This window comes from Mastigoproctus giganteus, chromosome 4 (assembly GCF_048544385.1).
Source record: "Mastigoproctus giganteus isolate SK-2022 chromosome 4, ASM4854438v1, whole genome shotgun sequence".
Lineage (NCBI taxonomy): Eukaryota > Metazoa > Arthropoda > Arachnida > Uropygi > Thelyphonidae > Mastigoproctus > Mastigoproctus giganteus.
The window spans coordinates 91,097,752-91,124,934 of record NC_143578.1 but is presented as its reverse complement, the minus strand read 5'-3'; the positions used below and the strand labels follow the sequence as shown (position 1 = coordinate 91,124,934).

General features: G+C 37.6%; 1 protein-coding gene across 1 annotated transcript in view; it reads left to right on the top strand.

The window, feature by feature from the left end:
• The window catches only part of LOC150086902 (uncharacterized), a 95,440-nt gene that overhangs the window by 10,088 nt on the left and 58,169 nt on the right, over positions 1-27,183 (top strand). The window contains exons 3-8 of the mRNA XM_090372796.1: positions 1,551-1,635; positions 4,594-4,793; positions 6,640-6,868; positions 10,983-11,194; positions 21,681-21,799; positions 23,625-23,727. Of these exons, the coding sequence (XP_090228922.1) occupies positions 1,551-1,635; positions 4,594-4,793; positions 6,640-6,868; positions 10,983-11,194; positions 21,681-21,799; positions 23,625-23,727 (948 nt within the window). The remainder of the gene's footprint in view (positions 1-1,550; positions 1,636-4,593; positions 4,794-6,639; positions 6,869-10,982; positions 11,195-21,680; positions 21,800-23,624; positions 23,728-27,183) is intronic.

Genomic DNA, 27,183 nt, shown 5'->3' with positions numbered 1-27,183 from the left:
GACGGTGATAACCAACTACAGTATGCTACCCACGTGGGTCTACTTTCCTTGCAACATTGCTTTGTGACATTGATATCATATTGGACAGTAATCTAATGTCTGATTGAAAAAAACATCTAAAGAGCTCTCCATTGCCATTTTGTGTTTCAATGATGAATCCTAGAAATTTCACGGAAACAGCAAAAGATACAAATTTGTACATTCAGTAGAAGTGAATGATTGTTCTGAACGAGTGACAGTGATGAGGAACGGAAAATTGAGAAAAAATTCAGAGTAATATTATTTTTCCTTAGAGTGATGCTAATGGGCACATTCCCCAATCTATCATCCGATCTGAGCCTTATAATCAGTTCTAATGATAATGTGAAAATGAACGCTGCGATAATGGTAATTAGGCAAGCACATATATTGCTATTCAGCAAGAGATAATAAATGGTGATGACGTAAACCATAGTTGGAGGGTAACGTTCAGCTGGAAAGCACGGCATAACCGCCCTTGGATCGAAAGTCTTTATCCTAGACATGAAATTCTTGATGCCTGTAAAATATTTTTGGATATTTTTGACAAAGAAACAATAGAAAACACAGTATACAAGTCAAATTTATGTTCAGTTCAATATTAAATCATGTGTTCAGCACAATGTGACAAGTCGAAATATTATTTTATAACATTGTGACTTCAAAATAAGGGCAATTATTATTAATCCTCGGATGTTTGTTTCGAGTGGACATTAAAATAAGCATCTAATTATTTCATTCTTTGTTGATTATCGCCACAAGAAGTGGTGATAATCAACAAAGAATAAGTATAAATATATGAATATATAAGAATAAGTAAGAAAACTCTCAACAATAAGTATTCTAGATGGATTTAACTAAATGTACTTATTTTCATCTATATTAATTTTTCTAATTTTACTTATAACGACGATTTTGCTTCTTGTTGTTTTAGACGCATCAGCGACTTAGGCCGTATATATACATTGTTTGTAAATTGTGTGTTCTATGGTCTTTTGGATTGTTTGCTGGATGAAAACTCGAGTTTCCCGCAGGAAGAAAACATGCAACTCTCGAATGAGACCGACTAACTCAGCCACGGAGTGAAACAAGCCCATAAAAATTCCTCGCGTTATTAACGGGATTTGAACCTGGACCTTTTCCATCCAGTGTGGGGAGGAGGATGATTATTTTTCCTGTGATACCGCGAGGACGATTATTATGCATATTTTACATAAAGTGAATACTTTTAGACATCATTTTCATCTTATACTTGTATGCTTATATTGAGTATTAATTAATATAACTGTTAGATTGACTGAGTTTTAATGTATTCTGTGGTGGCATGCAATAAACTATCACTAAGTTTATGAATAAACGCTAAATTTATGTTTATGGTCATAAATCACACACACATATGTTACTAAATATTTTTTTTTATATGAATTCTGTGACACATCTTATTACAGTAATGTTAAATGATGCATATTTTCGGACTCCTTTTAGCCATATTTAGTAGAATAATAAGTATATGCGTGTTTTGTATTTAACAGATGATGGAGGCGGAAAATACGGGAACGAAGCCCTCAAGTTCCTTGTGGAAATTTTGAACATCGAAACAAATCCTGGAAGAGAGAGGTAAATACCATTAAAAGCAGAAGTTTCCTTGATCTCTTCTTTTTCGTTTCGAAATGCTTTATTTAAGTTATTAAAAAATTTATAAATGCTAACTAAACCCTGAATATAACGACTCAGTTATATTTTTCAAAATAATATGGCACTAAGAAAAATTCCCACACAAATTTAGTTTGCGTGTTTAAACGCAAAGTAAATTCAATGAAAATTCAACTAGACGGCTTGAGGCCAGAAGATATAATTAAAACTGCAAGAGAAATACTGAAGAACTATTCTAAAGTGTAATATTGCAGTTAGCATTACAAGTAAACTTCATATTTTGAAAAAAAAAAAAAAATCGCCACATTTACACACACAAACATAAAAAAAATTTATAGCCATTTTTAGTTCTTTCCTTTTTTTTTTAAATTACTGAACATTAAATAAAAACTCGCACAGCAAAATCCGTCTGTATGTTTGTCTTGATGCCTGTCCATCCATTTTCATTTGTATCAGACACTCAAGAAAAAAAAGGGGAAATTTCGCACAATGCAGCGGAAGTGGAGATTATTGAAAAGAAGTCGAAGGAGCTTATTTTTTTAACGAAAGCCTCGACCACAAAGGGCATCATAACCTACTGCACATAAGTACCGTGCATGGAGTTAAGCCTCAGAAGACAGAAGATATTTGTTGAAATTATACTTGAATTTCTGTAGATTGCAATTTTCAAGAAATACGTATTAAGGAAAGTTTCTCCAGAGAATAGAAATAAAAGGAATAAATAAAGAATGAGAAAAATTGGTTCCGTGAGTTAGAGTTGGATAGTGAATGGATACTAACCGCTTTCGACAGGTGTTTGGAATACAGTAATTTGTAAGGGAGTAGGGGGAATTGGCAGATGCCAGGTGAGAAGTATAGTGCCCATGGAAGTATCTGTAGAAAAGGTATAAAGCAGAACGTCAGTGAGACCCATAGTGGAAGAGCGACTTTGTAAGAGACAAGTCACTGATTAACCTAGTTGCTCTCTTTTTGAATAGTTTAGAAGCTTCAGAGAGATTTTGGGGACTACTACCCCAGATGTGGGAATAAGATTCATAGTAAGGCAGATTTAAGATTTGTAAAGGATGAGTAGTTATTAGAAGAAAAGTAATTTTGAGAGCGAAAAAGAAAAGTAATTTTGAGAGCGAAAAAGAAAAGTCTTTTTTTATTATTTTTTTATTTTTGATGCAGTGGAAGCAATATTTATGATATGCCAAGAGAAATTAGACGGTAAGGTAAACCCTAAAAAGGGATATGTGATCTTGTCTAGAAATCAGGTTGTCATCGAAGATGAAGAACATAGGAATTGCAGACTCTTGTTTTCAAGTAATAAGGCAGGACCGAGTTTTAGAAAGATTGAAAGTCACTAAGTTTCCTTCGCCGAATTAAAAAAATTACCCGGAGATCGGCATTTAAGAAATTGGTGATGGTTATTCGAGAAATTGAAACTGTTTGTGCAGGGTAAGAACATTTTAGATTAGAATGTTTTTAATTATTTGGATAATAGGTTGAAGATAACAAGAATCCTAAGAAAATACGAACGAAAGGTGGTAAGCATCCATATTTATTATACATAGTGGGACACAATTTTTTTTCCTTTTTATTAAAGTGAAGTAATAAAAAAAACACATTATCCTCTGCTTTTGTAGGAAGATACTTAAAGGTAGTGCAAAAATGAGAAACCTAAGTAGTTAAAGTAATACTGTAATTAGATGGAGAAAATTAAAAGCAGAATCTTCTGTACAAATTATTCATCACAAATTATTAAAAATGCAGTTTTAAATTTTTCCAGTTCTGAAAGAAATTTCTCCAGAGGACGCTATATTTTCCTCTTTTTTGCCATAAATAATTAATTTCGATGTAACAGTAGTTTTGATTCGCGAAGGTAATCAGTAACGAAGATATCTTTTTTAAGACAATTAGTAAGTGATGGAATCATAAATTAACTTAGTACTTGCATGGCAATCTGAAATTTCTAAGTTGTAATAGTTATCCCAGTTTATTATACTCTGTCGTTTACTCCTGAATTGAGTCATTGCCACGTAGTAAGTAATGAAGTAGGAAATTTTTGCAGTTTATTCAATAGACTATGAAAAATCACACTTCCATAGAGGTAATAATACTGTAAATGCGTAAATTAATAAAATAAACTTTTCAAAAACGTACTTAATAATAATAATAAAATTATTATTATTATAATTTTTTTATAATAAATGATTCCACAAGTCTACCGAGATTAAGTTTTTTTATTTTTTTTATTTACATTTCTACTTTCGGCGGTGTAAATTTTATTACATGACGAGTTCACTATATTTATGTATTTGTGTCTTTCTCATTAGGTATAATTTAATATTTATATTATAATGAACGAAATATAAGTTATCAAGATCAATGCAAACTTGCTTTATTCATTGTATTGGTATCTTGAATATTCCGAATTACATTATATTAAAGAAAAAATAAAAATGAACCCAAAATTTTAAAAGGATATCGAAATGTGTTTTTGTGGGGAAGGGAATAATAATAAATAGAATCTACCGAAATAAATAAAATTAAAATGTTTATAAACCCTCACGGAAAAATTAGCGAATTAACATTGAATTATATATGTCAGGACGTATTTTGAAGCCGAGGCCAAATGGCTCTCAACCCTCCCTTCCACTCCCTTTAGATTTCCCTGATTACACCTTCCAAGAAACGCTCCATGCCACAAATCAAGGATTGTGAACTCGCGTTGATAATAAATGTTGCTTTGTGGCATGATGCATTTTCTGCAATTAAGGCAATAATACATGCTGAAAATATACTCATATACCGCTTATTCGCTTCAAATTGTTATTATTGCATCGCTAGAATAACAGCTATAATTTTGGTGTTCATACTGCATATATGATTTTTATTATAAGTACCATTAAAAGCAGTTTCCAATTATGAAATTCCTAGGGAAGAGTCAACGTCCAGCCCTGCGCCTAGTTCTTCACATTCAGAGGAAGGAGCTGCCAAATTCTTCAAAAATAGCTGGCAGAAAGTGAAAAACTTCTTCAAACAAGTATTCGGCCGAATTGGGAAAAGGAAAGCTCAGAACAGAAGCGAAGGAAATAAATTTAGCAGTAGTGAAGATGAGAAATCTCAAGACAGGAATGGTAAGATATGTAAGGGAAAATAGTAGGCCGTTGACTTCTTTAAAGTAAATTTAACTGTATCAAAATTTATAATACTGATCAACAGGTAAGATAGTTATACAGACAAACATTTTCACCTCAGATTGAGTTATTGTTTATTGTAAAATATGTTACTGTTTTAATTATTTTTGGGAAAATAATTATCGTTAATGACCTAGGCGAGTACGTAAAACACACCCGCTCTCAACTTTTCAAATAGATAAAGCCTGGTTCAACCATAGAATACATATAATTTATATACACAATACACCGATGTCTCATCGCCTACAGCGATCCATCCATTTTAAGTGCCTTACCAAATTTGTTATTGGCTTCAGTACGCCTGTCAGTTTGTCTTCATACCCTACATGTATATGTAGGGTATGAAGACAAACTGAAAGCGTTCTAACACGCGCAAGTACTGTAATTGCAAAAAGAACTTTAATTGTAAAACCTAATATATAGAGGGCCACCTTTGGGTTATATGACAGCCTCAACTTGGACACATATGTTTTACTAATTCTAGTAGGTGACCGGAATTCTCCTCCATTCCTTCGTCAAAGCAGAGGCCGGGAACAGTTTTGGTTGCGGGTTAATCTGGCGCTCCAATTTGTTCCACACGTCTTTATGTCATACAGCAAGGTGCCGGTTTATTGTCCAGGAATCTGGTCCTGTGCTTTTAATCCCCTGGGGATGACAGATGGACCCCCAAGCAGCGGAAGTGAGTTATTTTCTCGGATGAGAAGAAATTCAACCTGCATGGCTCTGATGAGAGAGAAACGATTCGCCGTAGACGTGGTGAAGAATACCATCCAGACTGTACGGTGTCTACAGTGAAATTCCCTACCAGCCAAATGATATGGGGGTGCATTTCGTATCGCGGAATAGGTCACCTGCAGTTTATAAAAGGTTCCGTAAATGCCAATGGATACTTGGCTATATTGGAAGGCAAATTGCTGCCAACCATTAGAGACCATTTCAGCCTGCCAAGTAACTGCATCTTTCAGGACGACTCTGCTCCTTGTCATCGGGCGAAAAGTGTAAGTAGGCACTTCTGTAGTTACTTTAGCTTCATTTCTGCATTAGAGGTTCGACAGTAATCTGTTTACATTTGTTACAGTTGAAAAAATGGTTGGAAGAACGGTCCATTACAACTCTTAGCTGGCCAGGAAACAGCCCGGACCTGAATCCTATAGAGAACTGTTGGCATCGTGTGAAATCAGCAGTTGCCAGAAAGAAACAAAAGATCCTTCGTGAACTTCAGGAAGCCATAATTCGTGTTTGGAACCACGAACTATCAGTTGATTATCTTCAGAAATTGATCTTGTTAATGCCTCGACAGTGTGCTGCTGTCATCAGGGCCAGAGGCGGTTCATCTAAATATTAATTTGCACCTGGTGAACTTTTCATTTTTTTTCCCCATTTAAAATGATGAACTGAAGCAAATTGAGGGCTTCTGATAACATTTCAGCCATAATTGTTGTTTACCAAAATTGTTGTATTAAGGTTGCAAATGCTCTCTTTGGAATATTTTGAAAGAATCTGTCAAGTATTACTTAGCTTTGCCTTAACTAATGATAAATACAAAGTATCATTTGTTTATATTTCTAATTTGTGATGCTAGTCATTAATGTAACACCATCGTGAAAGAGGGTTAGAAATGTGAAATTTCTAGGTGATGCACTTACTTTGAACACCAGTGTATATCTGAATTGTTCTTTTTTTTTTTTTTTTTTTTTTAACTGTCTTGTTGCTTGTTATATAGGCTGCAGAAATTGATGCATCATTTATTTTCAGGCTTTAATTATGAAATATTTTCTCTCTACAGGTGCCCATGCGTTTTCATACAATGATCTATATTCAACACCATTTGAGTTCGTGCAGTTGGCGAATGGGACCATTCCAGAGATTCGTTTTGCTTATAATGACACTGATGAAAAAGTCCGGAATTTCAAGCGTCACCTAACGGATGCCTTCGTCACAAACTTGGACAGCAGGAACCGTTCTGTCACTGAGATCTCTCCATTAGGAAAGCACAAAACGCATTACGCTTATAAGTAAGAATATGCTGATAATTACTTTCACATTTATTAAACTTTTGATATAATATATTAAATTTTTATTTTAGAAAAGAGCATTTTTTCTGTTCGGTTTTTATTTTTCTTTAACTTTTATGGATACTTGAAATTAGCGAAATACAGCGAATAATACCTGTAATTTACTGTATTTAGAATTTCTTGCATTGATAAATAAATAAATAAACGAATTATCAGTGTTTATTTATTTATTTTAGTTTTAACCACTTAGAATGCCTTTTAAGGATCACATTATATTATTTATTATATATATACATGTATATATATATATTATTTATTATTTATTTTTTCCAGGTTATGATGTTTTCGTTGCACATAAATTACGCCCGTGTGACACATTTTCATCTATTCAGACACGAACTTCTCTTATGTTATATTTTTCTTATCTTTTTTAATGACGACAGAGACTTTTTTTTTTTTTTAATTTCCTGTGTGTTACTCATAGAATTCCTCAATGGCATCATGTGGGTGTATTTACCGCACAAAAAGAAAAAGCCATAGGTGCTATGTTACACACCCGGTTTTCATTACTAAAGTTTGACATTTTGTTGAAGGAAACATTTCAACATCGTTAGTCATTTGAAAAACAGTCACGTGTCGTCTTATTTCCTGTGTACCGTCTTCCCTGACAGGATAATGGACTTGCCACCACATCACGCTGGAAAGATCCAGTCCTCTTGGGTAGCACAGAAAGGACCTGAGTTCGATTCTCAGTAATCACGAGAGGAACTTTTACGGACCTTTTCACAACGTCGCCGAGTTAGTCTGTCTCAGGCGAAGGTAGCATGGTTTTTCTCCCAGAAACTCGGATTTGCCATTCAGAAAACTGACCGCAGAACACACAATTTACAGACAATATATACAGAATGGTCCAAGTCGCTGATGCGCGTGAAACCCCTACAACAACTGGAAATTGTTCAAAATTCTGTCGGCGGCTGGAGAATTCTTAAAATCATCGTCAATGGGCGCTGTAGTTAAAGGAATCTCACTCCCTCTGATGTCAGTCAGAGCAAGTAAGGTTCCTCCTTTGAGGTATTCTGAAATTTCTGTCTAGTCTGCTGCTGCTTTTTGATTTTTCTCCAAGGTAACAAAGCTATAAGACATCAGTGTTCTGTATCTGTAAATTGTTTATTCTATGTTCAATTTTTCTAAAAATGCTGGATAAGAAGCAGTTTCCGTGAAAATCGTACATCCGGAGGCCGAGTAATTCAGCAACTTTGGAAAAAAGCTATGGAAGTTTCTGTCTAGAGTCTAGACAGAATCGAACACAGCCTCTTTCCCCACACAGAGGAAGAAGGACAACGCTCAAACCGGTTTGCTATCCGCAAGGGCGATTGATCTGCGAAAATGCACTTATACACACGTAGTACATAATAGAAACAACAACAACGTACTGTATATAACAACAACAACGTACTGTATATAACAACAACAACATACTGGCGCACTATGACAAATGCGTCAAATCTTCCAAAACACAAACATCATGTGTATGAGAAGTCATATCAGGATCAAATCTAGATTCCTTTTCCAGTGGAATGGGGCGATATAACGATGACGATATACACTATCCAGCCACTCTCCTTCATTATGGTCACCCTGTTTTTTAGCGATTGGCTGGTCATTCCTGCTTAGTAGCACACGTGCTTCAGTGAGAACTGGCAAATTTGATACTGCAGGTTCGTCGCAAGCGGTCCATATGAAGTTCTTGATCGATATAGGAAAAGGATGTAATCTGACGGAATTCGAAAAGGGGATGATTGTCGAGTATCGGTTGAAGGCTGGCAGTTTTATGAAGACTGCGAATTTTTTCTTCTGTTTGTGGAGTGCTGTAGTTAAAATGTTTCTAGAGTGGATAGAGCAGCAGTCGCTGCGTCAGCGACGGCCGTCCATGCCTCATCGATGGTTGTGGTGAACGGATGCTGCCCTGCCTTGTTTGAGCCGATAGATCAGAAAAGGTTGAACGGCTGACCATAGATTTTAACCAGGGGACGACTAGCGATGTTTCCAAGACCACAATCTAAACAGCTCTCCTCCATATCGGCCTCTGGAGTAGGCACCTGGTCAAGGTACCCATGCTTAAGGTTACCCATCACTAACGACACTTAAAGTTTGCATCTGAACGGCGACATTGGATCATTGACGACTAGGAAAAAGTTGTCTTTTCCGATGAATCACGTTTCCTACAATGCATGTGGACAGTAGATGGAGGATATATGGCAAGTCATTCCAATGCCCTATTCAGGCAGTTGGCAGCAATGTGGAATGGGAAATGTTTTCCTGCGAATCTCTTTGATCCCTCATACCCCTAAACCGCATTCTGAATGCTAAAGGCTACCTATCGATTGTGACTGATCAGGTATACCCTTTCTTGATGACTATCTTCCTGAATGATTCAGGCATGTTCCAGCAGGATAATGTGCCCCTCCAAGTTGTCTGTATTGTTCGAGAGTGGTTCGCCTAACATGAAAGTGACTTCCAGATGCTACCTTAGGCCCTGGATTCCCCGGATATGAAATCCATAGAACATCTCTGGATCGATGGGGATCGACAATGAAGAAAACATGAAAACCGGTTCGACCATTGATCATTTTCCACGTTTGGATCGTCCACCATAAACTATCTTAAATCAATGGGATGCAATCTTGGCAACACGGTAAAACATACCTCCTGCAACTTTCAGAGGGCTTATACTGTAAAATCCATGCCTCACCGTGTGGCGGCGGTATTGGTGGCAATGGGAACACATACCCACAATTAGGTAGGTGGTCGTAATGTTTTGGCTAGACAGTGTAAATAAATGCTAATTTTTGGTAGATATTTAATTTTTTAATTTTTTTATTTTTTCGGTGGCATCCTCCGACTCTTCAAAAATGTACAGAAGACACTTGGCCAGCCTGAAAAGGTGGTTCGACAGCACTGCCTTAAAAAAGATCCGATTGATGTGAGGGGAAATATTAAAATGATTGGTGTAATTTTCATGGTATTAAATGTCGCTTTAACCAGAAGGCATAAATTCAAATTGGGTTTGCGAAGGGATTATAGAGTGGATCGTAGGAATGTTTGCCTTAGCCCATCAGTTGTTATTTGTTTATTATTATTATTTATTATTAAAGGTATTAGCATATATATGCGTAAAGCGACTAATGGCTCTGCCATGTCCGTCCGTCCGCATGTAATAACTCCACTCCCAGTGGATGGATTTTTACAAAATTTTATACTTGACTCTTTTAGAAAGATTTGTAGATCGACGCCAAATTTAATTCAAATCGGACTAATAGTAATTTGCCGGTTTTTATTTATTTTTTAATACATGTACGCTGAGATGCACTTGTGTTCTGGAGCCGCCCTGCATTAAAGATTTACAGACATGGCATATCACATATACGACCAACCATATACCGTAAATTGTAGGTGAAGTACAGGTATTATGGGTGTACCACAATCAGCGTACCACAGGTAGTGGTACGCTGATTGGAAGAATGAATAAGAAATCTGGTGGATACATAGAAATGGAATGTTCTCTGTTCATGGATAAAGGTCGTTGCTTTTTTTTTTTTTTTTTTTAAATAAATCATGAATAATTACTATTTGCTAAAGCTTCTACCTTAAGTAACTTTTTTTGTTGATCAAAAAAATTGTGGCTTCTTTGTACAACGTATCCACTAGTAATACTGATATTATAATTAATGCAAAAATTAATTAACTTGTAATTATATTATAAGTTCTTATTAAATAATTTTATTTAATTATTAAATCATTATTTGATAATTTAATAAATAAATAATAATTTTTAAAAAATTAATGAAAATCAAAGACGCACATCGAATATTTGGTCATAGGTGCTAAAAGTCCTAGTTATTTTTCTGTTTGCAATTTATGCATAAAGGTTAATAAGTTTCAGACTGATCATTGAATAATTTGTCTTTCTTTTTATAGCAGTCCATAGGAGAAAATCTCTTTTTATGTAATTTAACTTTTTGAGCAACAGTATATTATGATTTTCACTTATGGTGCATGCTGATCTCTTGATGAATTTTATAGATTATTTACACTTCACTATCTTAATTGATAGGATGGAAGGAGAGAGTGGTTCATCACTGTTAGCGTCCTACACTAATTATTCACCAGAATCCAAAAAACATCTATTAGTAAGGCGCCAGGTAACCAATAACGATGTCATATTTCTGGCACCTGTAGGTCAACAAGCAATTAATGATAGAGACCATTTGGATCTGAATGCTCAACAAATACAGAAGTTTCACAATGGTCAGATGACCAGTACAGGTGAGTCAGTGCTTTCTTTGATTGAAAAATTAGCGAAAATATTTTTATTTAAGTAAAATAAGGAAATAAATCTTTATTATTACCAGTAGGTGTCCATATTATGGTTACAATGTAGTAGTAGTATGTGCTCATCACGGCATCAGTGCCAGGAGCTTTACACTTCGATTGAGAAATTATAAACGTTAATTGAGATATTTGCATAACTTTATACACACTAATTATTATCCATAATCGTGGCAGGATTATAACAATGATGAATGGATATTACATAGATAAACTTGCATTCTATACAATTATAAACTTAGAATTAAATATATGTATAAAACAGTTCTGATGAGTTCGCTAGATCAGTTTATCCTCATGGCCTTACGTTACTGATAGTTCTGATTCACACGCAAGGAATCTGTGAGAGGAGTTGTAGTTACCACAAAGCTGTTTGTCATACTCATTGCTGATATAGGGGTTTTTAATTGAAGTCATTTTCTTCGCCCTGAGATGAGACATCCACTCTGTGAGGAGTTGTCTGCGTCTCTTGTCTGTCACTACTTTCTGTAGATTCATTTACATTTCTTGGACAGCTTGTAAGCATGGAGCTGTTGAGCTGGTAAGAATTGATTACAACGTGCAGCCGGTTCTGTTTTAATATGATTTGGGGACTTGATCTCAGAGACTGCGGAGGGATTTGCCACCCAATATTCGGGACATTATATCACCTGTAAGCATTTTTGTCACCATCATAGCACGCCTCATAGCGATGAGATTTGGCAACCTCGGAATGTTCAACTGTTATGCCATAGCTGTGATCATAGTCTGAGGAGAGAGGTGGCTCTTGGCAGTCGTCCATTTCAACGTCCTGTATTCGAAACCGAGTATTGGCTTCTGCAGGGTGGGAGGTGCTAAGGTCCAGATTTCTGCAGCACACAAGATTGCGGGATATACAAAGGTCTGTATGTATCTGCTACTGTACTCGTTTCCCTATCGTGACTGTAAAGCAGATGCTGCTTCGCTGTCTATCGAATGCAGTTGAATCGTTTTAGGAGGTGTTCGACGTGGACGGCGAATCCGAGCTTCAGATCAAAATACACCTCCAGGTCTGGTGGCTAGGGGTACGGTGACCCTCTAATTGTAGGTTGAATGACAGTAGGTTGGTTTTTCAGAGAAAATACCATAACGGTTTATTTGTCTGGTTTCATGTGTCGGCTGAACTGTGCAGAAAACTGTCAAGTACTAGAGGCTGTCATTTATGCCTGAGTTTATAAGAGATGATGCACAGACGATGGGATTTATTTTAGTAAGTAGCTTGATATCATCTGCGTATACTAAATAATCAGTTCTAGGCATATGAAGGGGATAAGAATCATAGTGAATGGGAGACCGGACAAAACCCATCCTTGTAGGACACTGGTAGTTATGTTCCGGCGAAAGTCCTGTTTTGAATGGTTATACTGTATTGATATTCTTATTCATCAGCAGTGCAGTAAGGAAATCCAGCAGGTCCCTATTTATTCTGAAGACAGATTGTAGCAGAAGTAATAGGACTGAGGTGTTCAGGCTGTTGAAGGCGGCTTCGATGTCTGCATATATTGCCATTTCAGATTTGATTCCGGTGGGTTGCACAGTTGATAGAATCGTTGTCCTCCCCACACCGGGTGTAAAAGACCAGAGTTCTAGCCGCCGTCGATGACTTGAGTAATTTTTATGGGTCTTTTTTCACAACGTGGCTAAGTTAGTTGGTCTGAGGCGCAGTTAGCATGGTTTTTCCTCTCCCGGAAACTCGAATTTTTCTTTCAGCAAACAGAAAATCAACTACAGAACACACGCAATTTACAGACAGTATACACGGAACAATATGGTCTTAGTTGCTGATGCTCCTAAAAGCCGATAATAATAAAAACAACAACAACAATTTCGGATTTGGTTTCAAAGGCATCTAGTATGGCGGTTTGAGCTGCAAGGTTGGTTACCGTGGACCTATTGCGCACTGCAAAGTGAAGCTGCCCGTGGTTATGGGGATAAGATGCTTAGTTAGGATACGTGGATTATACTTACGATCAACTGAAACGCTGACGTGGCGGTATTGTCACTGAAATTTTCTCTAAATTGGTGAAGACTTGGTTATTCTACACTGGTGTGCAAAAGTTAAGGACCAACACTATTTCTAAAGGTTACAACCACAAAATCAAATGAAACAGCCTGTAGCGATTTGCATAACTGGGCCGTTCAGTAGAAAGCTAGTGCACATGCAAAAATTTGATTCGTAATGAGAGGGCTCACATAAACAGATAAAAGAAGCAGTTCAGCAGTTAAGTGCAAATTACCGAACGGTGAGCACGATTGTTACAGACGTTCGACTGGTTTCATACAGTGCTGCAGACAACGAAATGGCCAGTAGACAACATCTAGATGACTTTACTCGGGGTCGAATAATTGGGAAGCTCGAGGAAGGTCGAAGTGCGATGAATGTGGCTGCAGAGTTTGGTATCGCCCATAGCATCGTCCCACGTGCGTGGTCAGCCTTCAGAACGACAAGTACAGCTGTTCGAGAGGACCAGTGGTGGTTGTCCACGAAAAACAACGCCTAATGATGACCGCTATATACTCCTACAGGCCAAGAGGGATCGACACCAGACAGCGGGATCCATTGCAAACCAGCTGCACAAGACGCAGGATATCGCGGTTTACTGTGGCCAGGCGACTCCACAAAGGTGGACTGTTTCCCGATGGCCAGTACGCTGTGTCCCTTTAACACCTGCCCATCGGAGACACCGTTTACAGTGGTGCATCGAACAAGGACTGGAGAGCAGCGCAATGGGGTAAGGTATTCTTTACTGTTGAGAGTAGAGATTCAGTCTCAGCAGCGATTCTGGACATCAGCTAATCTGGCGAGAGGTTGGCAGACGGTATCACCCCGCAAACATCACTAAAAGGGATCGATATGGCGGTCGAAGTGTTCTCGTCTGAGGAGGCGTTAACTTGGATGGCGGTATTGTAACCGGTGCAGGCTACTGTACTGAGGTAATCCTTCCCCAGGTGCGTGTATTCCGAGGTGCCATTGTCCCCGAGTTCGTGTTTATGGATGATAACACCACACCCCATCGCACTACAGCTGTTAATATGCTTTTTGAAAGTGAGGACATTGTTCGTATGGATTGGCCTGCCCGTTCCAGCGATCTAAATCCCATCGAACACATATGGAAAGCTCTGGGGAGACGCCTAGCTGCACGTCCACACCCACCAGAAAATGTTCACCGTCGGAAGATGACGCTGACAGAGGAATGGACGATGTTACCACAAGAACTTATCAACAACATTGTTCTAAGTAAGGACAGGCGGTGCAAAGCCTGCATCGACATTAGGGGTGGCCATATCCCCTACTGAGGACCACCTCTTCCCTTTGTTCCATCTTTGGCAGTGATGCCTCTGTATCATGACGGCCAGTGCTACGTTGCCATTTTTGAATAAAGCCCCTCTGTACCGTTTTGTTTCCGTTGTGTGTCGGTATTGTTTCCTTCATCAATTTTGTACCTCACGAGGTTCCTTTGGTATGCTTTTCCCATATCCAGGCCATTCCTATGAGAAGCTACAGTGAAAACCTAACTAGTCCTTAAGTTTTGCACACCAGTGTACTTCAATCTATTAACTTGTTTAACTTGGTTGAAGCTGTCTTTCTCCTTCCCCATAACCTTGAGAAACTGCCCCGCCTGCCTAGATCATATCGCCAAATCGCCCTGCTTTCTGTCTTCCGAAAAGTCCTTGAGCGACTTCCCCCTTCGCCTCTCAATCCACTACGAGACTCAAAACCTCATCTCCGCCAGCTAAGTTGTCTTCAAGGCTGGTCGCAGTACCACCGATGCAATCCGTCATCTCATTCAAGCTGCCAATGCTACAGAAGAGAAATACTTCCTTACCATCACGGTTGAATGAATTCAGTAAGGCTTTTGACAGCCTCTGGAGGCCTTCTATACTCCGTCGCCTTCAGCACCAAACTTCCGGGAAATCTTTACTTCTGTCTTAAGAGTTACCTAAATAGCGGATCCATCTCTATCACCACAACCTTCAACCAGACTACTCGCTCTGTCATCAGAGGTTGTGCGCAGGGCTCGGTCCTTTTCCTGTTCCTTTGGTCAGTTGTTCTCAATGAATTCCATGGATCTTGGGCCGGTAGGGGTGCTTAGCGTTTGCTGACGATCCTCACCATTCGAGCAGGCACTAGATGTCTCCTGGAAGATCGAGTGTCTGAGGATTGAGGAATAGAAATTCTCCATGGCAGCAGACAAAACCAAGGCCATTTTTTGTTAAAGGGAAAACTTGACATTAGGCATACCCTGATATTAAGATTGGCGACACCACCATTCATTTAGTCCCCGAGTTAAAATGTCTTGGAATTATTATTGACAGTAACCTCACTTTTACTCCACACCTCCAGTATCTTGGAACAAAGATTAGCCTTGGTGAAAAGGATCGCGTGCAAGGACTGGGGCCTCCGTGGTCGTTCCCTCAGCTTGCTCTACAAGGCGGTTTTCTTGCCTATCATTTGTTATGGGGCTGGTGCCTGGGTTTAGAGGGAAACATTTGTTAGGAATTCAAAGAAGCTACTATCAATACAACGTTCCATGCACCTCACAATCTCTAAGGCCTCCAGGTCTTGGTGGGCTTCCTTCCCCTTGATCTAGAGATCATCTGAAGCGGGCTATACTGTCTTAAGAAAAGTATTCCAATCACTGTCCTAAATTTCAAGTGTAAACCTAGAAATTGACCCGAAAATTGAGAAAAGAAACATCTCAAATCGCTTTTATCAAATATGGCAAGTGCATTGGGATTCAATTCCTAAAGGTCTTGTCACAAAGAGATTCATTCCTCAAATAACCCTCACCAGCCCCCCCCCCCCTGGTTTGTTCCCGGTCTCTTTACCTTCGTCATTCTTACTGGCCATGGCTCGCTAAAAGCCAAACTTGCTAAAGTTGGCATCATTGAGGATCCTCACTGTTCCTGTGGGCTCCCAGAAAGCTGGGAGCATATCTTGAGATGCTCCCAGAAAGCTGGGAGCATGAAAGTAGTAAGATCCGGAGCGCATCTTACTACTTTCATGACAGGGCTTCCACCTGGACAAGAGCACTTTTTCCTCGGTGACTAGGACAGTTTCATCGCGCTCTCACAGTTCGCACAGGTAGTGTTCACCAAACGTAGGAACAACCTGAGAATCCAGACCAACTTGATTCCAGCTCAGTCGATGATTAATACCAAAACTCGGCAATCTACATGGACTTAACTATATAATCATCTAACCCACACAAGGTAGAACTCCATCTGTATACCTTGTTGTGGGACAGGTGGAACTGTCATCTTCCGATAACCCACGCGGTTATCCGAAGGTGATTTGGCACTTATCTTTGTGCGGCATCCTAGCTGTGCAATCTTTTATCCTTTCCCTAGGGCTTAGTGGGCTCCCCAAACGACGGACTTTCAAACTCTTCGCTCCTCCCTACCTCACTGGAATGATACTTGCTTTCTTCTTCCTCCCTTCTCACTACCTTTACTCCCCACTCTCAGACTATCTCCTGCATTTACACTTTAATTTACTTTTGTTTTTAGGCACCCCCCTAGAACGTTCAGGAAACACTGGGGGTTTCCTAGCCAGAGTTCTTTTCCTCTATCGCACTGCTTGGCCTACCTCCACGGGGTTAGTGACGGCCACGTGGGTTCCCACAAGGGGCCTACGGCTAAACGGCCAGAAGAACAACACAAACCAACACTACACAACCCTATCCTTACACATTTTTCTGGCCTTTACAGGGAACTGTACGCATCACAGAGTACTACGCGGAGTTGGGGTTACCGCCAGATAATAAACACTAAATCCCCATCGTTATACCTGGTTTCAATATAATTTAATGTAACATACTGTATAACAGTATAATTTATTGTTGTACAGCATGTTACTTATTTTTACAATAGATAATTATATTTGCTACTTTTGAATTGCCATTTTCCTAATTTTTCTCGACATCTCCTATTTAAGCTACTAGTGTAGCTATGATTTTGCGAATTAAAACACATTATATTGTCGAATCCAGTGAAAGGTTTTCAAAAGCACCGGAAAATGATCTTCCTCTGTTCACGAAATAGAAGATAAAAGAATCAGGAGACCGAAACGTGGACAAAACTTTTATTTTCTTTCAGAGCGCAGGAAGTTTTACTAGGAAACAGTGTTGTCCTTGAGGCCATTCTTCCTCCAAAATTAATCCAGCGTATTCCCTAATTATAGAAGTAACGATGAGCCTAATCCATTTAAATTTAGCAGTTTGAAAATTTAGCTTTCACAAGATTTCCACGTGTTCACACCCAAAAGAATCACAAGAGGGTTTAGAACGTTTCGACAGCGTATTATGCGGTCGCGTATATTGAATCCTAAGGCTGGGCATGCAGTTCTTATGGATGAAGCCACATTCTCATTCGAGATCAGAGATGTGCGTAAAGGAAGTCCTTTGCTTTGCTTTGTTTCCTTTCACACTTTCTCAGTTTCCTTCTTCCGACAAACGCTTTAGGCTGATCTTTAACTACACCGAGATAACGATTATTCGAACTGACTGGGAATTGCCTGTTCGGATAATCTATTTTGCCCTTTTTTTTTTTTTTTTTTTTATTGCCGAAATTATCTTAATCTACAGGACGATCAGCAGTTCTGAAAAGGCAAAATAATTTTTAATTTTTTTTTTTATTTAAAAAAAAATTTCTTTTCTTTGTTTTCTTTTTTTTATTATTATTATTATTATTTTATTATTATTTTTTTAATACATCGGGCTGACATTTTCTGTGTTTGGTGCTGTTAAACACGTGATACATGGAAGTAGTGGTCAGGCGCGCGGGTGCATAAGTACACGTGCCTTGAGTGACCGGGGTTCAAGCCCGTGACTGCTGAATACGGTGCTGTTTCTTGTATTCTGTCTATCTTGTTAACTCCTCTGACTGTTTGGTCGTCCCGGAGTATAAACAGAAAATTTATTTATTTTATTTAAAGTATTTTACCGGTTAATGATACTCTCTAGCGGGAAAATTCTGTAAGCGAGATAAGATAGGTACATTACTGGACAGGGTATTTTTCTGTGAGAAAAGGCTTTTATCAAACTGGCAGGTTTTTTTACAGTGCATCATGAGTTGAAAATGAGATTTAGTTGCAAAAAAATGTCCCGAAAGATTATCAACTAAAAAGATCAATAAATCTCACTTTAAACTCACACTGCACTGTAATAAAACTATTAGTTTGATAAAGGCTTTAGACGAGTGTTTTCCCCCGAACTATAGCCATTGTGGAGCTTTTATCCTTTTAAGTGAAATTTCCACAATTTAATTTTAAAATTCATTGTTATTTGGTTTTTTTTTTTTTTTTAGGAGCATTAGCAACTAAGGCCATATTGCTGCGGGATATGCGGTGGTCATTCCCTGAATGACCTTTCCGCATCCTCCGTATTTGGTGGTAACGGGCTCGAACCCCGGTCTAATACAAGAAGCGTGTGCTACGCACTGCTGCTCCTTCCCACCTGGCTACGGAGGCGCCTTTAAAATTCATAGTACATCGCCTGCTATTGGGTAATATTTACTTTATACATTATAAATAAGAGCTTTAAGTACTTTATAAGATTTAATGTGATAAGTAGTGCGTACACCGTAAACTACGACCACGTATAACTATGTTTGTAGTGTTTGTTTCTGTTTTTATACAAGTTTTTTAAATATGCCTTTTATTATAATCTTTATTCTAGGAGTCACTACTGCCTTGTGAGTTGTTATATTTTATTAGTTTGTCCGATTAGCAATTTAAATTGGACCACCGTAGCATTAAAATTGTTGAGGCAATTTAAATTGTGGATATTGAATAACCACTTTGGCAATTGAAGTTGTCGATATTTCACAGAATGATTGGTCCACAATTAGGACATTATTCAGAAAGGGAGAGACACAGCAAGTTGTACTCTGTGCTGTGAATTCAGCCTTAGAAAGATTTAAATTCAGCAAGTGTTTTTTGGGTTTGGATAATTAAAATTAAATTCCATTTAAACATAAGAGGTCGCCGTAACCGTGTGGTCACGCACGCGGGTGCATAAGTACACGTGCCTTGATTGACCCGGGTTCAAACCCGTGACTGCTGAATACGGTGCTGTTTCATGTATTCTCTCTATCTTGTGAACTCCTCTGACCGTGTGGTCGTCCCGGAGTATAAACAGAACATTTATTCATACTCGTAATCAGGGATGGAAATGTGGGTGGGTGAGGGAAGATATGTCATAACTCCAGTTTCACAATCTTATACTCATATCATACCATAAATTTCTAAAATCTATTTCCACCTTTCTTAATTCATTTCCCTCTTTCGTAATTCTTGCCCCATTTACATCTTTCGTAATAATTCATCTTATGGATATGAAATACAGTAGACGATTCTAATCTACCACATGCAGAGATTAAGATCATACAAATTTCAGTGACGAAACTCTGATACTGGCGGGTTTGGTGTGGCCGATGTGGCGATATGGTAGTTTCGGCACTGAAATTTTCTTTCAATTGGTGAGGACTTGGTTATTCTACTTCAAACTCAGGACGAAGCGGGCATTGTTTTTTATTTAACTTGTTTGAAGCTGTCTTTCTCTTGCCCCATTGTTATACGTGGTTTCAATATAAAAAAAAAAAAATATATATATATATATACTGTATTTCTATTTCCATATTTTATTCATTTTTTTCCTATTCCCCTCTTTTGTAATTCTTCTCCCATTACCCTCTTTCGTAATTCTTGTCGCATTTCCATCTTTCGTAATTATGCATTTTATGGATACGAAACACGATAAACAATTCTACTCTACCACTTGCAAAGATTTCAGTGGAGAAACTATCATACCGCCGGGCCTGCGGTGGCAGACATGGTGGTCTGGTAGTTTCTTCACTGAAATAAGCTGTTTTATTTAAAATGTTATAAAGTTAATTGAGTACACCTCAGTAGAGACAGTTAAACAGTTTGGCGGCATTTATATGTGTCGGCGTTTTCGTTGTGAGGCCTGTTATCCAGGGCTGATGTGGAGTGAAAACTACTGAAAGTGCAACAATTCCGGTTGCTGTTATTGGAGCCATCAGTTCCAGTAACAGGCCCAACAAGGAAACCGACTTCTCGAAACATCGCCAAACCGTTGAAGTGTTTCTATTGAAGTATGTTCAGTTAACCTTGTAATTTTTTTTTTTAAAACAGTTTAATTTATAAGTGGTGGATTAATATTGCTTACTGTATTTTATCTCCATAAGTAGATTAATATTTATAATATAATTCTATCATTGAAATATGATTCGCGTACTTGCATAATTTTTATTATATTATTAATTATAATATGACCATAATATTATAATTATTATAAATATATAATTATACTTCTTTAAATTAATAAGGTTTATTATAGTTATTAGCAAATCGAAACTGAAGAAGAGTGTGTTTGGGCATAACAAAAAATTAAAAACTCAATGTGTACTTTCCCCGTGATTCATTTCGTAACATCAGAAGTATAATTCATTATGTTAGGTTCTTAAAAAGAGTTAGCTGCAGTAAAAATCAATTAATATTGCCACGAAACTTGAGGCTTACAACCAAAAACAATTTACGTGTTAGATTCCTATCTAATAAATGCATAAAAGATTCTCTTTGGCTAAGTGGATAGGTTCAGATTCGAATCCCAGCAATGGTACCAGGAATTATCTCGTGTAATCAAAACATTTCGGGATTTTATTAAAAAAAAGTTATCACTTACCGTAGTCCATATTGCCACCCTCGAAGTAGTCCTTCTTGAGACTTGATACAACGAATTGGCAGTTTTGCCACCATTTAAGGTATTACACTGGAATCCTTGTTTTTCAGTCTTTCGATTTTCATGGATCATCGAAACACACCATAAAATTTCCCCTTTTCAGTAATTTTAGTTTAGAGAATAAGGGAAAATGATAGATCTGAAAGACAGAGATTACTTATTAGTCAGAGATGAGGCGTGATAATATGAATGTCCGGTAACATTTTTTTTTTTTTTAACAACACAATCCGAGAACTTTTGGATCATACATCATAAGTTCTTTTCAAATGAGGCAGAATTATTATTATTATTATTATTATTATTATTATTATTATTATTATTAGCCTTATGGTGCAAGGAAGCCTGAGGTTTATGTTGCACTAGCCAAAAAAAAAAAAAAAAAAAAAAAAAATTCTGATTAGCTGACCTAAGGCAGAGATGTTGGATTTTTCCAGCTTTTTTTAATCGTATATTGACAAAACATCTTTAAATATCCCTGCACATGATATTATGTATAACGAAATGCTACTGAGTATAGATAAAGGTTTTGTAGCTGTGATGGAATGGTGATATACTAATTTTCTATTTTTTTGTCTTTATGAAAATTATAATGTGCGTTGTATTCATATATAATATATTTTGATAATTTTTTTTCACACCAGATGGAAATTTGTCCGTAGCCCTTTTGCAATCTACTTCAAGTCGAAAGAGGAGAGACACTTCTTCAGCAGAAGATGACCTCACCTCTTATTTACGCGTGCAGACTAAATTTGTTTTAACTGTAAGTACATTTTTCAATATTTCTCCTAAGAATAAGATAATAAAAAAATTCCCAGGACTAGTCTTATAGTTTTGTTAATGAATAGCTAACGGTAAAGATTATACATTAACCTCTAGTTCTTTCCTAAACTTTGAAGGATGGAGTTTTTCACATTTTTCAGTATTCTCCAGTTCAAGGGGAATTTGAACAAAAACAAAATCAGCTTTTATGAAGTGTTTTCTTCTAAACACTTAAATAGGCGAGCTTTTTGGTAAATTTTTACAGGTGTTACAACTTCTGAAATTTTGAATTTGAATTTTCTGTGGGAAGAACGAAACGCATAGGAAAACATCCCCCCCCCTTCCCTAACTAATTTTAGCCGATGCAACAAAATCCTTACTTCCTTGCCCCATATGATCAATATTAATAATATTAATTCAGTAATTTCTAACCTTTTTTTTTTTTTTAAACTTGACTGCCACTATGTATCATCAAATTATGGTGGTACAAAATCAGCGAATTCCAACCATGTACTGAGAACTTCAATTTAATTTTTATCTTATTAATTAGTTTTAGTATAGGCCAGGTAATGCAAGGAAGTCGGGTTTTTCCCTGAACCAATCAAAAATACCTGTTTAAAAAAATACATATTTCCCTTTAGGTACCGATCAAATGGACTTTTTTGAATATCCCAAGTTGTCGGCTTTATTCACGAAAGCGACTTATTCTAACGATTAACAACCCTCTGACTAAAGGAAAACTTCCTAAAGACCAGTCTGAAATTCTTTCCCGTTAGTTTGAATTATGTTCCCTGTTTCTAGTATCGTTTAATACCATGACCATGAGAATTTTTCCTTCATTCATACCACCATTCCATCTCAGACCTTTATAAACCTCATTCAGGTTCGTCGGGCTTGTTGCCCGCTTTGTAGCTGGACATAATATTATAGGTGCAGTCACAGAATTACCTTATAAATTGGAATTATAACCTCGCTATCTATCTCTACAAGCAACTGTTTGATAAATCATCGAGAGGACTCAATGAACCCTCCTTGCCAAGGTTCAATGGACCCTCCTTGCCTCCTTCAGATCTCCCAAAGTATCTTTTTTTCCCTTATACTGATTTTGATTGAGCCTCTCCAAGTAGAGGGTTGTTGAAATTAAAGTACCCCTATGTAGAGGGCTCTGGAGCGAGTTCTAACGCTCGTACTGAAGAGAAATCTGGACAACAGGTACAATAAAGAATGCGCTCGCCATTTATTGGAAAAATAAAAATAGTTAGTTTCAAAATTTGTCACTGTATGGCGCGTAACTGAAGTGCTTTCAGTCACGCGCCATACAGTTTCAGTGTTTTAAGATCCATTTAAGGATCTTAAAGCCCTTGATCCCAATTTGTGCCATCTTACATTGCATTTGAAAGTAATACTGTGGAATGTGTTTAAGATGTTATCCAGCTTAACGAGTTTGTTTCGCTCCTGGAAATAGTAAAAAATTTATATTCCACCCTGTTAAGTTTGTTTTCGCGCTTAAGAAATTCAAATTGTTTGCTCCTTTCAAATATATCTTTAGAGAGCTTTGTGAATAGAGGAAATTTGTTTGCAGTTTAATATTTTAAACTCCATTTTTTCCATCAGTAGAAAATAATTAATTCGAAAGAAACAAAAAATAAACTAGATAAGCCTTAACCCCCGTGTTATTTCTATAATCTAAAATACAGTATTTATTTATACTAATATTTCAAAACTGGAGACATCTAAATTGCAATATGGTTTTTCCCCCTCCTACTTTTATATATTAAATATACCTCAACATGCTACATTCTGAAGCATATTACTTAATTTTGTAGCTTCAGCAGCGGACGAAACGTTCTGTTGATGACGATGTTCGATTAGACCAAGTGGAAAAACGACTCAACTTTACTGGAAGTTCCTTATTTGCTCATTCTGCCGGTAAGTGGCTAAATTATTTTAGATAGGCATCGGACAGAGAATAACATAACGACGTTAATGCAAGCACTTTTTACTGCTGGTTGCAAGATTCTTCAATTAGAATCAAAAGATGCTTTAGGGGAAGTTGGAGGAATTCTACACACTTATGGAACAAAGTTAAAAAAAAAATGTAAATATTATATCAAACGTGGTATCAAAACTGTTATTTTCAAAATTGCTGTTTAATGCGTATGTATTCTCCTCTGTTAATCAATAATTGAGTTTATTTTTGAACAGCTTTTTTATTTTTATTTAATTTTTAATTTATTTTTGTATTATCCACGCGAATGGGGTATTCTTTCTTGCACATACGGTAATTCTGCGTAACTTCGTGGATATATCGAAAAGCAACGACAGTTTATTTTTTGCTAAACCAAGAAAAGTAAAATATGCAAAAATTTTTGTATTACTTTTCCATGTAGCTTCTTTGTTTCTCCAAATATTTCTCACATCGGTCCGCAAGTTCCTTAATGTTCTTCGCTTGTACGTAAAGCCATTTATGCATTGATTCTTTGATTTCGTCATCATTTGATAATTGAAGTCCATGTAACTTTTTTTTTTTTTAAGGCTTAAAAGGTGATAGTTTGAAGGTTCGAAGTCCGGACTGTGAGGGCGAAATTCAAAATGAAGTTTTCGAATCATTTCATTGGCTGCGGAGACTGAATGAGGTCGAGGATTGTGACGATGCAGCAGACCACCTTTTGATAACAAACCTCTATTTATTCCGAATAGTAGGCTTAAGTTTCTCTTCCAACATATCGCGATATCTTGCACTATTGACAGTCTCGCCATGTTCCTAATAATGTTCCAGAATGGGCCGTTCAAATCTGAAACATGATTTGTCCGAAGAAGGCAGACCTTTCAATTTTTTGGCTGTTGGGGCTGACCTGTCTTTCCGCTGCATGTTTTGCTGCTTACTTTCGATTCGAGCTCGTAGTGATGCACCCATGTTTAATCTTCCGCAACAATTCGTCTTAGGAATTCCTCTCCTTCTTCGCGATACCGCTGCAAAAATTGCGTACACAACCCAATTTCTGTACACCCTTCAGAAGTTTGGGGCCTATTCTACACAAACCTTGCCATATTGAGGGCAACGTGTATGATCGAATAAACAGCAATCCGACTGTTTTCATGAATGAGAGCATTAATTTTATCAGCATTTGTGTGCCTTTGTTGAAGTTATGGGAGCTTGAACGGTCTTCATAAACCACATTTGTTTAAGTGAAATAAATAAATTTTCAATTTATACTCCAGGATGGCACATAAGATCATCACAGAAATGTATAAAATAAAGAGAATACAAGACCATCACCGTATTTAGCAGTCATATAGGTTACATTCAATGGTCAACTCAAACGTGTGTTACTACTGTACCGTCGTGTTTGACCACCTCGGCTACTGCAACCGTTCAGAAAATGTTTGTATTCTTGCCCAACCATTAGAGGAGTTTACAACTAGTCACAACCATCACATAATTCCTGTAACGATGAATACAATCATTACGGTATTTAGTAGTTATGTGGGCTCGAACCACAGTCAATTGAAACGTGTGTGCTACTCCATTTCGCGCTACGTCAGACCTGTACCACTCCTAAATCTTTACACCCATTTGCTCATTTTTACCCAATAATTTGTCCTTCCATAAATCTATTGAACCCACCCACCACCGCATCACTAGGTGCAAGTTTATTCCAACAATTGATTACCCTTTGGATGAATGCAAATTTCTGCACATCTATTCTGCAGCTATCATTTTCCAATTTAAATTTATGTCGCCTTGTGTGTTCCTTCTGAGAAGGAGGAGTAAAGATACCATCAGCATTTAGTTTACTTAATCCTTCTAAAGCCGACGTAGCCGAGTGGTCAAAAGCGCGAGTGTAATATCACACGCTCTTTGAGTGGACCAGGGTTCGATCCCGTGACTACTAAATACGATTAACATTTGTATTGATTGATTTATTGTAAACTTCACTGAACTGGTGGTCGTGCCGGAGTATAAACAAGAACATTATTATTATTATATATACTTAAATTAAGTTACCACACAGATGCATACTTTCCAAAAACTGCAACTTACAGAACCCGAGTCTTCCTTTGGTTTTGTACCCTTTCCAATAGAGCTACAGTGGCGGACAAAAAAAAAAAAAAACTGCATCACTTGTGAATTTTGCAAATAATGTGTTTTGCGCCACATTGTGGGTTGCATAAATGTTCGAAATGCATTTGTTAGATGGAATATATATCTCTGTGAATGAAATCCAATAAAAAGACTCCACCTGATATACGTACTTAATTGCCACAAATACCTTCCCAAAGGGTAAAATGCGTAATTTTACCCTTTGGGAAGGTGGAAAATGGAAATATGAGAAATCATGCAAATTGCAATCATGATAACCAAACATACATACATTTTATTGCATTTACGTGTACAAACTGAAATGAATAGTATTATGTACTGTAAATCAGCAAAATAAGTCCTCAATGTTTTGTTGTTCCTCCTCGAGCTGCAATTACAGCCTTGCCACGATCTGGCATAGAGTTAATCAACTTCTGGATATACGGTTGCCCAATTTCGTGGTGCCCCACCTTTACAATGCACTCCTGCAGCTGAATCTTACTTGTAGACTTCTTCTGAGCAATTTTAGAAGACATTATGTACCAGCAATTTCAATAGAGTTCAAATCTGACTGTTGCCGGGTCAGTCCAAAACTGTAATGCCAGCATTTCTGAGATATGACTGCCCCTTAAGGGAGAAAAACATTGGTGTAAGTATGTTTTTAGCCTTGTGAGACAAGAAGACATACTCATCATTAAATCTAAATAGCATAAAACTTATCAATTTTTTTGTGTGGCAAGTTGCTGAGTCCTGTTGAAAATTACAGTTTGGACGTCTGTGTGGTGATCCCTAATAACAGGTTTCAGGCGCTCCTCCAAAATAGCAGTGTAGGTTTCTGCATGCACCGTTCAGTTAATAAACTTAATTCTTCCCACCCCTTTGCTTGTTATGCATCCCCAGACCATCTGACCGGCGGGCGGGGAACTTTACAGTCGGTGTTATGCAGCCAGGATGGTATACCTCCGATTTTCGTCTTCTGACATATCGCTTCCCATCCGTGCGATGCAGGTTGAATTTCGATTCGTCAGAAAAGATGACGGTGTTGCATTGCTCTTTTGTCCATGAAACATGCGTTTTAGCCCAAGCAAGTCGCTTCTTCCTTATTTGTTGGGTCAACAAAGGCTTTTTGGGCCGATAGTCATGCAGACCACATTCTGAAAGCCGTCTTTGGATAGTTCGTGCACTTGTTTCAACACCAGAGGCCATCCCAAAGTCGCCGACCGGGCTAGCCAGGTGGGTAAAGTCGCGACCTTTCGGTTGCCTGCCTGGCAACCGAAAGGTCGCGAGTTGGAATCCCGCCT